General features: G+C 36.4%; 1 protein-coding gene across 2 annotated transcripts in view; it reads right to left on the reverse strand.

The window, feature by feature from the left end:
* LOC110454027 (kinesin heavy chain-like) overlaps nt 1-13,566 on the reverse strand; it is a 53,584-nt gene extending 40,018 nt beyond the window's left edge. For both annotated transcript variants that reach the window (XM_021503336.1, XM_021503337.1), the window contains exons 1-2: nt 13,072-13,566; nt 9,921-10,008 (exon numbers count right to left, since the gene is read on the reverse strand). In XM_021503336.1, the coding sequence (XP_021359011.1) occupies nt 9,921-10,008; nt 13,072-13,191 (208 nt within the window). In that variant the 5' untranslated portion in view covers nt 13,192-13,566. The remainder of the gene's footprint in view (nt 1-9,920; nt 10,009-13,071) is intronic.
* Between the last annotated feature and the right edge of the window lie 3,835 nt (nt 13,567-17,401).

Raw genomic sequence — 17,401 nt, forward strand, 5'->3', positions numbered from 1 at the left:
TGAGTCTGGAGAAGAAGATTTTTGAAATATTGGATAATTTTCCCTTTGGGGCCCCGCCCTGGCCCCAGGGGTGGGGGTAGGAATCCCAATTTTACAATTTTGAAGCCTCATCTACCAAGGATGATTCTGACCAAGTTTGAAAAAAATCCATCCACTGGTTCTTGAGAAGAAGTTGAAAATGTAAAAGTTTACGCACGACGCACGACGCACGACGCACGACGGACGACGGACGACGACGGACGAAAAGCGATTGGAATAGGTCACTTGAGCAAAGCTCAGGTGACCTAAAAATACAAAAAATTAAACTATTTGCCTACCGACCTATCCTATTTTTTTCAGGCATGTTACCTGAAACACACATGTTATTTTTTGCTCTTATATATACTTTTGTTTACAATCAGTTATAATCAGTGACTTCTTTCCATATATGCATGATCCTGTACCTTTTTCAATCGGGAAAATAATGTGACATTTTTGGGGGAAATTATATATAATTTTGAAGAACAAAATGCAGCTATACAGCTTCACAGGACTATTCTGTGACAAATGTGCTGAATTATAGAAATGTCAGTACCTGGTTTAATTGGCTCTCTGTACCAAAATATAAGATGTTTCTGTAAGTATCTAGACCAAAAATGCTGAAGAATCCTAATAAAGATAAATCACTAAATCAGCAAAGCACATACATGTACACATACCACAAAAGCAAAGTACAGGTTGAAATTCAAGTCAAAATGCTGAAAATCTTAGAAATATAAAAACAATTTTTGGGAGATACTAGAACATCTTTACTCATTCACCCCTACATATTTAAACTGGACTTACCTAGTCTTTGAGTTGGTAAAGTTCAAATGTTACTTTAGGGGTGAATCAGTTAAACAGTTCCTGAAACAGCTCAGCGCCAATTGACAGAGTACAGGAATGTCAGCACTCAAAAGTGTTATATTTTGATAACTGAAGTGTTACCGATTACCAATGTGTGTACATGTAATTATCAATGTCTGTACATGTAATTATCAATGTCTGTACATGTAATTACCAATGTCTGTACATGTAATTATCAATGTCTGTACATGTATTGTCTATTAATGTATACACACCCTGCTAATGTCTATTATTAGTTATCATTATACAACCGTAACAGTTAAACTATTGGGCAGAAAAATCTTGGTTTTCTTTGGTTTTCTGCATCGAGAAACTAAATTTTAAAATAAAACAGGAAAATAGAGCCAATTCCAGTCCAAAAGTAAATGGGTTATTCAGTGTGGTTACCTATAAGGTATGCACCTGTGATAAATGAAATACGTAAATATAAACAGGAAGAATTAATCACATGTGCAGAGTGTTCGACACTAACGGTGGCCCGCTGGACCGAGTCTACCTAAAAATCTGTCGGTCTACCTGGCAGTGTGACAGCGGTGGTCCGGTGGACCACCTGCAAATTTGACAACCAATACTATTAGTAATACTCTTTTAGTATCACATTAAATTGCTAACATGTAATAAACATATATATCGATCAAGCGTTGTTTGTTTTCGGCATTTGTTTTCAATGTTTACGAGAGCTGTGATAACCTGAACTATACGTACGCAATCCGAGTGTACCAGGCGCGTACTGATATAGATATTACATCATGGTCATTCGTGCGCTTGCTTTGTATGATTTAAAAGCATAGCAATCGAGCGTCTCGTTAACTGAGTGAACCTTCAGTATTGTAAACAATATCCTTGCTCGGCTGGGTAACTGGGGCAAAACCAAAGGCCCAACCAGTAAAAAAGACAAGCGAGGAAAAACGTGAGACACAAAAGGTGTATGAAGCCAAGCGGCAGCGTAAATTTTAAACGGCCTGGCAAGAAACGTTCAACTGGCTTGTTTACGATGACGAAAAGAACACCATGTTTTGTAAAGTCTGCCGTGAGCTGGAAACCGCTGGTAGATTTTGTACGGGTAACAGCAACTTCAAAATAGACACTATCAGGATTCACGACACTGCAGACGCACACAAATTTAATGTAGCCAAATTCAATGCCTGTGCCCAGTCAATTGCTGCAAAATCGCTAGTTCTCCTCGACAAATCTAGAGAAGGGAAACTCTGTACGTTGTTTAGGACAGCCCATGGGATGGCAAAGTCAGGTCGACCATACACAAATTTTGTATGGTTATGTAGCCTAAATGAAGCTAATGGTCTGGACATTGTTAAAACCTACAGAAATGACAAGGCAGCTCAAAAATTTGTATTATTAGGTCGCCAGGTGTTGAATTACAAGTTACAGCTACATCTATATATTACATAATATAAAACAAAATAAAACAAAACGGTTTGCTTTTTAAATAAGATTCCCATACCTTAAAATACAAAGTACAAGCATATGTTTTTCTATACCAGGGGCAGGTATATTCAAAAACTTTCAGAGGTGTTACGGTCCTGTTGTCATTGGAAACTTGCAGCCAGTGCAGGTAGATGGAGAGCCAGCTGAGAGCACAGGGGAGATGAATGAAGACGGAGGAGAGGCCATGGAAGAGATGGAGGAAGAGGAAGAGGGGCAGGCAGAAGAAGGGATGGAAGAAGAGGGGCAGATGGCAGAGAAGGCAAGATGTGGAGAACAAAGTGATTTGGATAAGGAAGAGGAGAAATTAAGCAGAAGGGAGTTGCTGATGCTTCAAAATAAACAGTATAAGCTCCTCATGGATTCTATGAATATTAAAAACTAAAAAAACAAGTGTTGTTTTCTCTTTTTCCATTATTTCTTAGTAAAAAGCATCAAAATCTCAGGTCAGAAATATTGGAATTTAACACTCAAAACTGCTCAAATGCCACCTACAGCCACCTAAGATTTCAAATTTTTCCGGGGGAGACCACCCGTACCCCCCTTACAAGAGGGGGGGGCTCCTGCCCCCCTCTCGTGCTCTCCCCCTGGCTCCGGGCTTCGCCCCTCGATGCTCGGCGCTGTGCCCCTCGGCTCGCGGCCTACTCGTCCGGTACACTAGCTCCAAGGCAGGTCTAGTTGAAATAAAATGTTAGTGGACCTGCTGTCTACTATGCAAATACAGTTAGTGTCTAACACTGCATGTGGTGCTTCCTGATCATTAGGTATTTCTGTATATATATATAGTATTGTCTACTACTGTACATGTATACATATATATAATGTATAGTCTATTCCTGTACAGGCACATGTTGTTTTGTCTATACTATTGTATACATAATGTATTGTCATAGTCAGCTTTACACAAATTAATCTATGTACATAGACACAAACATCTGACTGATGTGTTGGGAAATGTTCATAGCATACATATCTTTGACAATGCCCTGTGACGACGCCCTGTCACGCCGCCAAGTGTGTAGAATATGTCTGCATCAGTATACAAGTAGCTGATCTACGATAGGTAGATAGGCAGCAATTAATATAGAAAATATATTTAAAATTGTGTAAATACCTGACGTAAATAAAGAGATGGCGGTTAATGTTGACTTTGATCTATAGTATTAATGTCGCAACTTCCCAGCAGAACTGAAGGGATTAAGGTGGCTTGACCCAGTGACTGTTACCATCCTCAAGACAGTGTGGAAATTAAGGTGGCTTGCACTACCATTATTGTCACATTCCAATCCTCCAGAACAGATAGTGTGGGAATGAGGTGGAATGACCCAGAGTAAATTTCACAATCCTAATTCTCTAGAACAGACAGTGAGGGGATTAAGTTGGCTTGACCCAGATATAACTGTCACAATCCTAATTCTCCCGAACAGACAGTGAGGGGATTAAGGTGGCTTGACCCAGATCTAACTGTCACAATCCTAATCCTCAAGAACAGACAGTGAGGTGATTAAAGTGGCTTGACCCAGAGAAGCATCACAATCCTAATCCTCCAGAATTGAGTGTGGATATTTTGGTGGGATAACCCACTGTTACTGTCATCAGTGTCCTAATTAATATAACCTCCCAGTAACAGAGGGGAATCAAGGTGGCTCTAATTGACCCACCAGTATATATACTTTTGTCGGATGTCTCCTGACCTATAACGCCGACAAAACACTAACCTCTGCCAGTGAGGCGAAACCAACATGGGTGGAGTCATGCAGGTGATAAACCTGTCGACCAACCAACCCTCTTGACCACATCGTCTGCTGGATAACCGAACAACTCGGTAGCTGTGAAGTGGACGTAAAACCAATCAATTAATCAATCAATCAATCAATCAATCAATTAATCAATCAATCAATCAATCAATCAAGTCTCCTGACCCTCTGAGCTCAGTACTGACAGAAGAGAATCAAGAGTACAGTGATGTCATCAGATTATAGTTACAGGTAAATATAATGTCATCACTTCAGTATAAAAATAAAGGACAAGATAAGATGGTATAATATATAGGTACACATGTGCTGAATCATTGATATAGGGGACACTACAAATTCAGCTATCAGTGATCAATTTTGTCTGGTAGCCATGCATGCATGACCTGAAGAAGAGATAGTCCAATGCATGCAAGAACGACACATGTTGAGTTTGTTGTTTGATAAACAAAAGTCTCTCGGGATTTCTATTTCTTGCCTTACACACAAGATATCATCAAGAATCTACTACGCTCTAATGTTTGTCTTGAGTTTGGCATTAACATGTACCATACCAAAATGAAGCAAAACAATAGCATGGGGCCCTTAGTATTTTAAAATAAATCAATATTTCCTGCTTTGGAGCCAATTTTAGAAGAGGCTGCTCTACAGCACTATAAATAGTAAATAAGGCAGTTGGAGAGGTTCAGCAGACACCTCAATGACATAACCCCCTGTCGAGGAATGTAGCCCTCCTCCCACAGCCCAGCCACAAAATGCCCACACAACAATTTACTGCACAGTTACAGCTAATCTGCCTGATAATGCTAGAGGGGGTGGACTGCCAACTAAGTCAGGGAATACACACACACATCTGCCCAAAGCTCATCTCAATGGAGGCATACACTGAAACGCTGAGAATAGGATGTTGTTCAAACTAGAAATATGTTTAAGTACCATACATACTGGTATGCTTATAGTTATATACACATACATCTGTATAGATATATACATGTGTATGATAAAACACTAAATGATGCAGACAGTGTGGACAAAATAAAGTCAAATTTCGGAGCAGCCAAGACGAAATGCTGTTCAATTTTGGGAGCAGCCAAGATGAAATGTTGTAGAGTTTAATTTTCAGATCAACCTACTCATTTTTCCTGACATACAGGAGGGATATAAACACTACACCTAAACCAGAAGTTTGAACATTACAGCCGCAGAGCACTTTCACCAATTCAGGAGGAGATAAGAGTGATCTATATTTTGACATGTTACAAGTGGATACTAATTTTCAGCTGTTATCACAGCTTATGAGACCAGTCATCATGACATCTTTATTTTTTCAGGAAGCCTGCAGGCTTACACCAATCTTGACGATGTACATTAGAAATTATGCAGTATGACAAACCCACCTTATACAGACATACAACCTGGTATACAATGTACCAAAATCCCTTTGCTGGTATTATAAAGGCTAGGGCATGCTTCTTCTAAGGATATGCATGTGCCATTTCCATGGTGCAAGACAATGCAATAAAAAAATCCTGATGGACAAAGAAATGTACATTACATGCAGTTGTTTTGACATTAAAAGATAATCACTCCAATTCTTTTATTCCTCCAGATTCCATGAAGTGATTTAGAAATATATATTTTTTTAACAAATATGAATATTCAAAACATGGTACACCAATTTGTTATCCTAATTATGGATCTATTTATAGGCATTATCTCGGTCGCTCATGGATTAATCCACTTGCAGGATAGTGATTATCTATCACAGGATCAGGAAGGAAACTGAATTTTTGGGTTTGGCAGTGTTTAATTGTTTAATCATGAAACAATATGACCTTAAAATGTAAGCTTGATTATGATGTATTGTGTCAGTATTCTACATGTAGATGGTTGAAGGAGTGTATACACTGCCATGGTGTATACCTCTGCAGTGGAGTTAAACCATGGAGCGACGGAACATCTATAGCTACTGCAATGTAAAATGTGTGCTCCAGCTGCTGGTCCGATAATCAATACAAGGTTATGTGGGGCGGAGCTCATCTAATGCTGACTCACACTAGTCGTATACTCTCACCTTTTTCACTCAGCCAGCAACATGTTAGACGGTCATTACAGAATAAAATTCTCATTTTCAGCCAACAACATGTTAGATGATCATTATAGTGTTAAACTCTCATCTTTATCTAGCAACATGTTAGACGGTCATTATAGTGTTAAATTCTCATCTTCAGTCAACAACATGTTAGATGATCTATAGTGTTAAATTCTCATCTTTATATATAGCCAGCAACATGTTAGATGGTCAATAAAGTGTTAAATTCTCATCTTTATCTAGCAACATGTTAATTAGACGGTCATTATAGTGTTAAACTCTCATCTTCAGTCATCAACATGTTAGATGATCTATAGTGTTAAATTCTCATCTTTAGCCAGCAACATGTTAGATGGTCATTATAGTGTTAAATTCTCATCTTCACCCAGCAACATGTTAGATGGTCATTATGGTATTAAATTCTCATCTTCAGCCAGCAACATGGTAGATGGGCATTATAGTGTTAAATTCTCATCTTCAGTCAGCAACATGTTAGACGGCCATTTTAGTGTTAAATTCTCATCTTCAGCCAGCAACATGTTAGATGGTCATTATGGTGTTAAATTCTCATCTTCAGCCAGCAACATGTTAGATGATCATTATAGTGTCACATTCTCATCTTCAGTCAGCAACATGTTAGACGGCCATTTTAGTGTTAAATTCTCATCTTCAGTCAGCAACATGTTAGATGATCATTATAGTGTCACATTCTCATCTTCAGTTAGCAACATGTTAGATGATCTATAGTGTTAAATTCTCCTCTTTATAGCCAGCAACATGTTAATTGGTCTATAGTGTTAAATTCTCATCTTCACTGACTTCAGCCAGCAACATGTGTTAGATGGTCTAACTCAAGCTCCTTTACTGGCACATTCAACCAATAACATGTTATATTTTGATGGTCTTTTTATATTTGTTTGCGAAACAAGTTTTGATCATGGACTCTTAATTTCTTTCAGCTTCAATTCTTCGCCCATTTGTTTGAGAACAAATTGTCCTATAAAACTTTGCTGTAGATATTCTGTCACCTGCAGGAATATATTTGTCGTGATGCATATATATATACTAGCACAGGTATGTATGGTGTATGTCGATATTTTTCATAAATTGATAATATATCTAATCAACTCTAGATCTGTGACGACTAAATCTGTGACTAGATATATGTGACGACTAGAACTGTGACCTAGATATGTGACGACTAAATATGTGACTAGATTATTGTGACGATTAGAACTGTGACTAGATCGGTGACTAGATCTGTGACGACTAGATCCGTGACTAGATCGGTGACCAATGAAATATCAAATGCATTGTAAATATCATAAATGTTATGATTTTGTTGCCAATGATTCAAATTTGAAACATCGTTTTTGCTTTCTGTTCTATTGATTTTCTTGAAGTAGTGTCTAAATGTCTGACATTTAACTCTGTATTTGCTGCTGTGTTGAACGAGTCGGCATGGCAAAAGTTGAAACTGAGTAGGGTCTCCTGCAGACTGCCAGAAAAGGAATAATTTGTTTTTGTATTTATTTGATCAGTACACGTACAAGCCAGTACTAAAGTGATACGTCTACCGGGAAATTTTCGCTGCAGTTTACTTTTCATCCTCCTGTTGTGGGCGAATTTATCATTACAGTGAAAATGTGTAAACAACATAAGATACATAGTATTTAAATGTGAAGGGCAAATTTAATATTGGGCAAAAATGGATTTTGTAGTCAAAGGGTAAAAACGTCTTGCTATATATACAGTATTCTCCTAAGCACCAAGTACCTATGTATACATATCACAAGTGTAAAGGTATCAATTACATTTTCTCAATGCATCTAAGAACGGAACTGAGCAGACTATATATATAATGCTGATGTGAAATTAAGCTATATGTTTTACTTGAAATGAGCACAAACTCATTTTAAGATGATCTCTTTTAATGAACAAGCCATTAACTGTAGTAGACTAGAGACTGTGATCATCAATAGTACCCCTAACTACCCCCTGTAGTTTTTGAGAAAAGTGTAAACTTTTAGAAAAGTATAAAACAAGACAAGACCATGGCAGAAGATGAGAAGAAAAACCAGTAATTCAGATTCTGGTAACCACATCTCCATTTCACTGTGTGTTTGGTGTATATAAAAAAAAATCTGTGTTTCAGAAATGTCTTAAGTCAGCTGGCAGTAACGCTGATTGTTGTTTTGAAATGCCTCCCAATTATAGGCTAACACAGTCTTCTGTTGGTTGTGACGGGTTGTGTATAAACAAGCACTCAATAACTGTGTTATGTACAGTACCTTGTTACAGCATCATCGTGATCACAACCCGTCATAATAAATGGCTCAAAGTCTCTAGATCTAAGTCCTTCCCAAACAATAGAACCAGTTTGATTGCCCCTAAATATATCTACTTGGTAAATTCTTCGTTCCACATATCAAGGAACGTAGACCTAATATATCATCTACAATGTACATGTACTTGGTAAATTCTTCGTTCCACATATCAAGGAACGAAGACCTAATATATCATCTACAATGTACATGTACTTAGTAAATTCTTCGTTCCACATATCAAGGAACGAAGACCTTATATATCTACCTGTGACAAAATGGTCCATTAAGTAATGATTTAATGTCAACATGTAACATATACACATAATGTATACTGATGCCTGGAAGTGTAGCAGGTACGTATACGTATATATACATAATCAGACATTACTCGTACACATACCGGTATGTGCTAAGTATGTGTATTTATAAAATCATATAAACATGCACATTATAGACAAAAAGACTCTGAAACATGTACATAATGCACGAAAATAATCAATGCTTTTTTGTTGTAAAATAGTCATCTATATGATCATTCAATAATTCCATGGAGAAGATATGACAATATGCTCCCATGTCTTTACCAGGATCTGTGTATTGTGCTATTCGCTAATTACCTGTACTGTACATACGATGTATCTTTTGACAGTAATCATGGTGACTAGAAAATCACTTTGGGCGGGTAGATGATGATGATGCAACATTTGAGAAACTTTTCAAAAATCGGTCAGAATTTCTTAAGAACTGTGAATGCCTTATTAGTAAATAATAATCCAGTCTGGGTAAAATTATGCCTGTATTATTATTAAAAATATCCCAAGAAATCCATAGGACCCAGTGGGGATCCCTGATTTCCCCCCCGATCCATTATGATTGGCTCATAATGATCATGAAGAATTCTGATCTGATGATGCAGGTGATCATACAGTTATAATTAGTTACTATGGAAACAAATAATACACTACAGTGTACACGTGTTCTCCCCAGAATGTTTTGAAAGAAGCATGGTATCTAAATATTTCTGTTAAAGCAGCACTTTATGTAAAATCAAAGCAGCATGGTAACTTTAGATTTACTATGAATATATAGCAGAGAAGTTCTAGGATAGCAGCATGGTAACTTTAGATTTACTATGAATATATAGCAGAGAAGTTCTAGGATAGCAGCATGGTAACTTTATATTTACTATGAATATATAGCAGAGAAGATCTAGGATAGCAGCATGGCAAGAAATTATAGGAGCATGGTGCCATGCTGCAAAAACAGCTTTGGGAGAACACTGCACTACATACAATGTATGACAATAATGTGTTGTGTGAAACACATTGTCACAAACAGAAATATATAGGTAACATACATGTAGACAAACTGCACTACTATAACAACAAAGCTAAGATAATTAACTTAATTACATCTTACCAGCAACAATGGATTTGGCTGAAGTCTCGTAGACATAATCCTGACTCACGTTAGGCTTCAACACTTTATCAAACACAAACAGCCTCCCCTGGACAAACAAAAGTCATCTCATTAATATAATCTCATCTCTGTCTTAAATCAGAAGAATTTTAACATTGCTTGCTGTTTTTTGTCCTTGCAATAGTTAAGGCCAAACCAAAATCATTTTGTGTTTGAATGTCCATGTAACGGTAAAAATACAAATAAAACAAAACACGAAGACTTGTATAATTGGCTAGCGTTTTCATCCATCTTGGGGCTCTTCCGGCGATTTAAATTTATTTGTGACGTCATGTGTACTCAATTTATGACGTCACAAATAAATTTAAATTGCCTGGAAGAGCTTGGCCCCAAGATGGGAGAAAGCGCTAGCCGATTATACTAGTCGTGTTTTGTTTTATTTATATACATGGCCCAAAAAAATATATAGTCTGTTTAGGGTTGAGGCAAAAAAACAAGGGTAGGTTGGTCGGATTTTTTTGATTTTTTTGTGTATATTTTTATGTACCTTGTGGTCATGTGGTTATGATCCTACAATTTATTGTATGTAAAACAAAGAATTACATAAACAACATTCATTTGGAGGCAAATTGTGCTCCATATGATGACATTTAGCGCCAAAACAGAGCTGGAAGCCATTTTGAAAGGCAATGAACCTTTTAAATTCGAAAATCAGAAGTTTTTTTTTTTTTTTTTTTTATCAAAATGTTTTGGACCGGGGGTAAAAAGCTAGGGTCTGTCGGGAACCCTAAACAGACATCTTGTTTTTGGTCTATATATATACCCTTATTTTTTGAGCCTACTCTAAACTTAAAATGCAATCTTCCGAGAAGCTCAAGACTATTTTCCCATTAAACAACATAAAATTATTGTAACCGAATTTGTTAGCTACATAAATTTCAAAAATGTTAAACCTGATCATAAGGGCTTTTATCCCTCTCCTGGATATTTAAGTAATCATGGCAAAATATTCCTATTTAAAGATTACACTGCAAATATTTGCTCTGTCCGTAGACAGCAACATCCTTGGACCCCATCACTTTGTCCCCATTTGGGGTTGGGCACCCTTGATTTATAACAGCATTGAACCCTAATTATATAATGGGCCTGAACTCTATATATCCAATTCCCTTTAGATCCACCTTCTGTATGCAACAAAAAGGATTTTAAGTTTTACTATATATATAAATATAAGCCCTGGCCGTCTGGGGGGACCACAGCCTCCATTAACATCAGATTGAGTTCCTGATGCTCAAAGATTCATCTTGTCATAATTTGGTTAAAATTCCTACATTCTTATAGGAGGAAAGAGATTTAACACTATTTCCCATCTTGGACCCCAATTGTTGCAATCTGACCCTTTACACACTGGGGGACCACACCTTAAGTTTAGTGTTTTACTTTACACAAATAAAGTCCCTTTTACCTAAGTATATGGCTATGCTCTACACCAAATTTGGTCAATATAAAGATCCATGCATTAATACGGAAGAATTTAAGCCCCCCCCCCCCCTGTTTTGTTCCTAATGCCCCCCTACCCCTAAGGAGTGAAACTGTCTTTGTTTAGGTACAATTATAGGTCCCCTTTTGCCCAGAAATTATATATAGAAAAATTGATTAAAATCCCTCCATTTGTACAGAATAATTTTAAAGATTTACCTAAATTTATCTAAATTTTCCCTTTTTGGTCTACCCTTTTGCCCCCAGGTTGGTGGCAATAGGGGTGTGGTGGTTACACCCTCTGTTTAAAACTTTGAATCCACTTTGCCAATGATATGCTACTACAGGTCAAATACATTCAAAATCCACTAAGCCATTCAGGACAAGTAGTGTTTTAAAGAAAAAGATGACAAATGGATGACAGACGCCGCACCATGGTATTCTCTCTTTGCGTATTGCAGAGTTATCTTCTCTTGTGAGCAGGTATTGATTGTTACGTCATTGGTTTGTGAGAGTAACGTCAACAATTTTTGAGAAAACAACGTCATTTTCTCACACAAACCAATGATGTAACAATTAATACCTGCTCACAAGAGAAGATAACTCTGCAATACGCAAAGAAGGAATAGGCTTTCCTGTCCTTCTGACCAGGTGAGCTAAAAAAAGTTACAAAAATCAAATTTGTTTTTGTCTAAAGAAATTAAACTTAATATATATAATAAAGACAGGAAATGTACATATCAAAAGTTTGGTCATCATTAATATGTGTGATTAGTATAATGCTATATATACATACATGTATACAATGTTCCTATAATATTGTATGACACTACAACATCTGAACGCTTAATCAGAAATTAATGAATGACTTATTTTTATGATAATGAAATGACATTATCGACTAATATAACATTTCAGTTAGCACACTTCCCATTTATCTTTTGGCCTGATAAACCAAAGAAAAGGAATTAGCAAGGCTCAATGATGTATACATATACATCTATTTTAAATACTGCTTCTTCAGTCCTGTTCTATAAAACTCTGTTTGCCTAATTATAATATAATGAGAAAACAACAACAAAGCATTGAATGTATTGAATCAATATGATGACTAAATATTTAATGCTGGAAATGGTTTACATACATGGAAGTTATATTATATATAATTATAATAAATTGAAATTAATGATTGTGAGTTTTCATAATCATAAATCAGTGTATGATTGATATAAATATTAAATATATTTGTATTTGTGATATTGCTTGATTATGGTACATAGTTGACAGCTTCAGCACCAGTTGCCATGATGTAACATACAACAGCAACCAATCAATGAAGCTCTAACGTGTCTGCATCAAAGGTCGACTTGTTGACCCCTCAAACCAAATATCAGCATCAAAGAATAATTCAGAGATGAAGCTTCGTGTTAACAATGTATTATATTATGTATGCATAATATGATTCATTTCATCATTAACAGACTAGAAAGATATATCTAGGCATCGATCTCGGTCCTTTTCCACCGGATACATATCTTGTCATGAATTATGATGATAAGATTTGTCATTTATAAATTATAAATAAGAAATGTGAATCATGCATTACACGACCAGGAGAGTAAGACAATGGGGTTGAAAATGTATAGAAAATGACAACAATTAGCAAACTTACCCCACAGTGTATAGAATCGTCCGTTGGAAACTTCAGGACAAATTTACTCCCTGCTTTTTCCTCGGACGAGTTCAGGGGTCGCACACGACACACCACTTTAATGCCACATTCGTCACCCATTTTGAGGTTGTGGAATGCCTCTAAAGCTTAAAATATTCGAACTATATACATACAATTGACAGCTAAGGTAAAGTCCGTATCATAACATGATCGGGGCCTCAAGCATCCCCCTCCATTTCTTAGCCTAATGAGAATGCAGGTGAAGCCAATCACCGGCCTCGGGGTTGAGACAATCGATGATGACAGATTTTAGAGACAACAGATCGGTACAATTTCTACACTGCTGATTAAAAATGAAAGAAAGTAAATACTTCAACACCAAATCCAATCGCAGATGCCGAAAGCTCGTTGAAAAGGCGACATTTGCGATGCGAGTGTTCGTGGATCTATCCTCTTCCTTCCATCTTTAATCCATTGAATTGTGGGAAATGACGTTATCCTTCCATTCGGAACTCCTTTTGTGTTTCCATATCAAGGCATTGGACGTTGTTTTCCCTTTCATGCATGATATCGTAGGACCGTAGGTGTATCACTTTGTTTCAAAAGTATGTGGGAAAATTTTGCGTCTAGCTTTACTGGTAACACTATCTTTAACAACGATTAATCAATAAACGGAAAGACATAAATAAAGATGAGATCTACGATTCCCTCTTGTTTTCCCGCAATGTATAGGTGAATTAAATATATGGACAATCTTAAAAGTTTAATACTTCGAACGAGTTACATGCTTATGTCTACTTACAACCATTTTGAGGTGTTTTTTTCATAGATAAATATTTTAGATTTATTTATTTTTTAATTATGTTTACTAAAATTTTAAATTCAAAATTTATCAGTTGGCATTCATAGACAATATGATTGCCAACTGGAAATTCCTCATACAGTGAAAAGTACAAACGAATTTCGAATTTTCTAGTATTGGGTCAAACTTCATAATGAGGAAATTGTGTAATTGATTCAGGTCATGTCACGACAAAGCGAAAAACGCACCGTACCTACCTTGAAAGCAAGTTAAACTGGAAAAGGCGCTTTTAATCATTTCATTTTTTTTCATTGTTCGCGGCGATAAAGAGTTGTTAAAAATAAACACCGTTTTTACATTTTGTCACGGGCGGCAAAGCGCCTTGTAATGAAATTGTTCGCGGCGAAAGCCGTTTAAGAAAATATAAGCCTGTTACCAAATCATTTTGGATATTTTTGATTTACATTTGTTCTATATTATTTATCAGTAAAATATTGTTTAAACTACAATAAAACGACCTTTTATTGTTTTTTCTCGTCCTACGAATCCCCCTCCCCATCCCGGAACTTGCAGTACACTTTATATTGGGGGGTGCGGCTGAACTATCCTTGGTGTTTCCAAGGTCTCTTAGCAGACCAAGATACACCTTTGCTAGGGGCGAGCGTGCAGACCAAGGTACACAAGGTGTTAGGGGCGAGCGTGCAGACCAAGATACACAAGGTGCTAGGGGCGAGCATGCATACCAAGGTACACAAGGTGCTATGGGCGAGCGTGCAGACTAAGGTACACAAGGTGCTAGGGGCGAGCATGCATACCAAGGTACACAAGGTGCTAGGGGCGAGCGTGTAGACCAAGATACACAAGGTGCTAGGGGCGAGCATGCATACCATGGTACACAAGGTGCTATGGGCGAGCGTGCAGACTAAGGTACACAAGGTGCTAGGGGCGAGCATGCAGACCAAGATACACAAGGTGCTAGGGGCGAGCATGCATACCATGGTACACAAGGTGCTATGGGCGAGCGTGCAGACTAAGGTACAAAAGGTGCTAGGGGCGAGCATGCATACCAAGGTACCCAAGGTGCTAGGGCCGAGCGTGCAGACCAAGGTACACAATGTGCTAGGGGCGAGCGTGCAGACCAAGGTACACAAGGTGCTAGGGGCGAGCATTTTTTAGGTTGTTTTTTTTTATTTTTTATTTTTTTTATTCTCATAAACAATACAGTGTATTGTAAATTGATTATGTCATTAATATTGGTAAGAAATTTTGCCAATGATGTCAATTCATGTCGTGTTACATAATTGAATAATGTATGATATTTAAATGTGTTTGGCCTTTCATAATAATATCTGGACATATATTTTCGCCTACTATTGAGAATTGGTTGATGTGTACATGTAAACAGATAATGAAATTCGTCACCAATTTCTCTTAAATAACATAAACTACATAATCTATTTTCACGCGGTATATTGAACCACCTACCACTTTCAATTGGTAACTTAGAATTACATGTTCTAAACTTACAATACGCTTTGGCTAGTTTCGGAGGGAGTTCTAGTAAGTACTTTTCTAAACAAAGTTCGTACTTATATATTCTATAATTGGTTCCTTTCGGAGAAGTATACATTTCATTTCTCCAGTTTGATATCAATTTTCCTTTTAGTTTATAAAATATGGTACTTTTTAGCCCATGTGTACTTTGAAACTCTTGACTATTAAATATATGTATCAGACTGCATTCTTCAAAAATACTTTTAACATATTTTAGCCATGATGATTCATTATTTGATAAAATTGCTAACAGTTTATTACTTAATTTATTCCTTTTTTTTTTTTTTTGTCAATTTAGCCCAAAATCCGACCATTCTTACTTTGACATTAATATCTAGCAGAAACCTCTCAAGTTCTCCGTATATCATAAAGTTCGGTGTAGACGTTTTAACATTAAGTATGTGTTTGCAAAATTTTAAATGTAAACGTTCGATAAGTTTATAGTTACAGAAACCCCAAACTTCCCATCCGTATAAAACAATAGGTTTGATGGCTTTGTCAAATATATCAAGTTGACAATCTATTGGCAAATTATGATCCCTACATTTGGAAAAAGCACCATACATTGCTTTTAAACCTTTACCATACAGTTGTTTAATATTAAACTGTGTCAACCAAGTTTTAGTATAATAAACCCCAAGATATTTAAAATCCTTAGCTATTCCTATAACAGTACCGTTGAATGTAAACTTAAGGCCATCAGGAATTCGTTTTCTACTAAATACCATGATTTTAGTATTGCTGATATTGACTTTAAGATGCCATAGGTTGGAATATTCGAAAAATACATCTAATTGCTTTTGCAAATCCTCTGCCGTGTCTGATAGTAGTATAGCGTCATCAGCGTATAGCATAACATAAAGCTTCATATATACATGTAAATCCTCTTCTAGCTGGTCGTTTATATTAGACAGACCTTTACAGTCACGTGATTTCATAAAATCTTCTAAATCATTAAGAAAAAGTGAAAATAAAAACGGGGAAAGATTGTCGCCTTGCCGGACCAAGTACTACATGGGAATACATTCGAGAATACGCCATCTTTCATCACTCTAGCCTTAATGTCATTGTACATATTTGTAATAAATCGGAACAATTTTCCATCTATATTATTAACCAAAAGTTTGTTCCGAAGGCCTTTTCTCCAAACACTATCAAAAGCCTTTTCAAAATCTATAAAGGCTCAATATAATTGTTTTTTAGAAATGTGTTGATAGTTCAATTAATGTAAATGTTACTGTTGCAAGTAGAGATAATAAACCCTGGTTTAATGATCATGTAAAAAAAAGCGTAAGCAGTATTTCGATGCACTGCATAGTTTTAATTGTAACAAAAGTCTTACTACTCATGCTGTTCTTATTAGTAAGGAAAAGGAATATAAAAAAATGGAAGCTAAGTCTAAAAGGCAATACTTAAGTACTGAAGGAGACATGCTGGAACATATGAGAAAACACAATCCTAGGTATTTTTACAGAAAGTTTTCTGAGAAAAAAGGTAATTCGCCATTATTGACAGGCGAGCAACTATATGATCATTTAAAAAAATTGTCAAATGTACAAAACGATGATGACTCATTTCAACAGGACAACATTTTCATTGATAAAGATATTATTTATGACGAACTAGATGCACCGATTCTTTTTAATGAAGTAAAATCTGCTATTCGAAATTTGAAATGTGGCAAAGCGCATGGACTGGATGGTTTGTTAAATGAATGCTTTATTAACTGTGAAGAATTACTCCTTCCCAATTTGTGTATGTTGTTTAACAATATTTTAGAAGCCGGGTGTTTTCCTGCAAATTGGTCATCTGCTATTATTATTCCTGTTCGTAAAAAAGGTACACGTAATGACCCTAATAACTTTCGAGGCATCAGTTTACTAAGCTGTCTTAGTAAACTTTTTACTTCTATACTTAATAAACGCATTTTAGATGTTTGTACAAAATATGATATTTTAACAGATGCTCAATTCG

The sequence above is a fragment of the Mizuhopecten yessoensis genome, unplaced genomic scaffold (assembly GCF_002113885.1).
Source record: "Mizuhopecten yessoensis strain PY_sf001 unplaced genomic scaffold, ASM211388v2 scaffold7635, whole genome shotgun sequence".
NCBI lineage: Eukaryota > Metazoa > Mollusca > Bivalvia > Pectinida > Pectinidae > Mizuhopecten > Mizuhopecten yessoensis.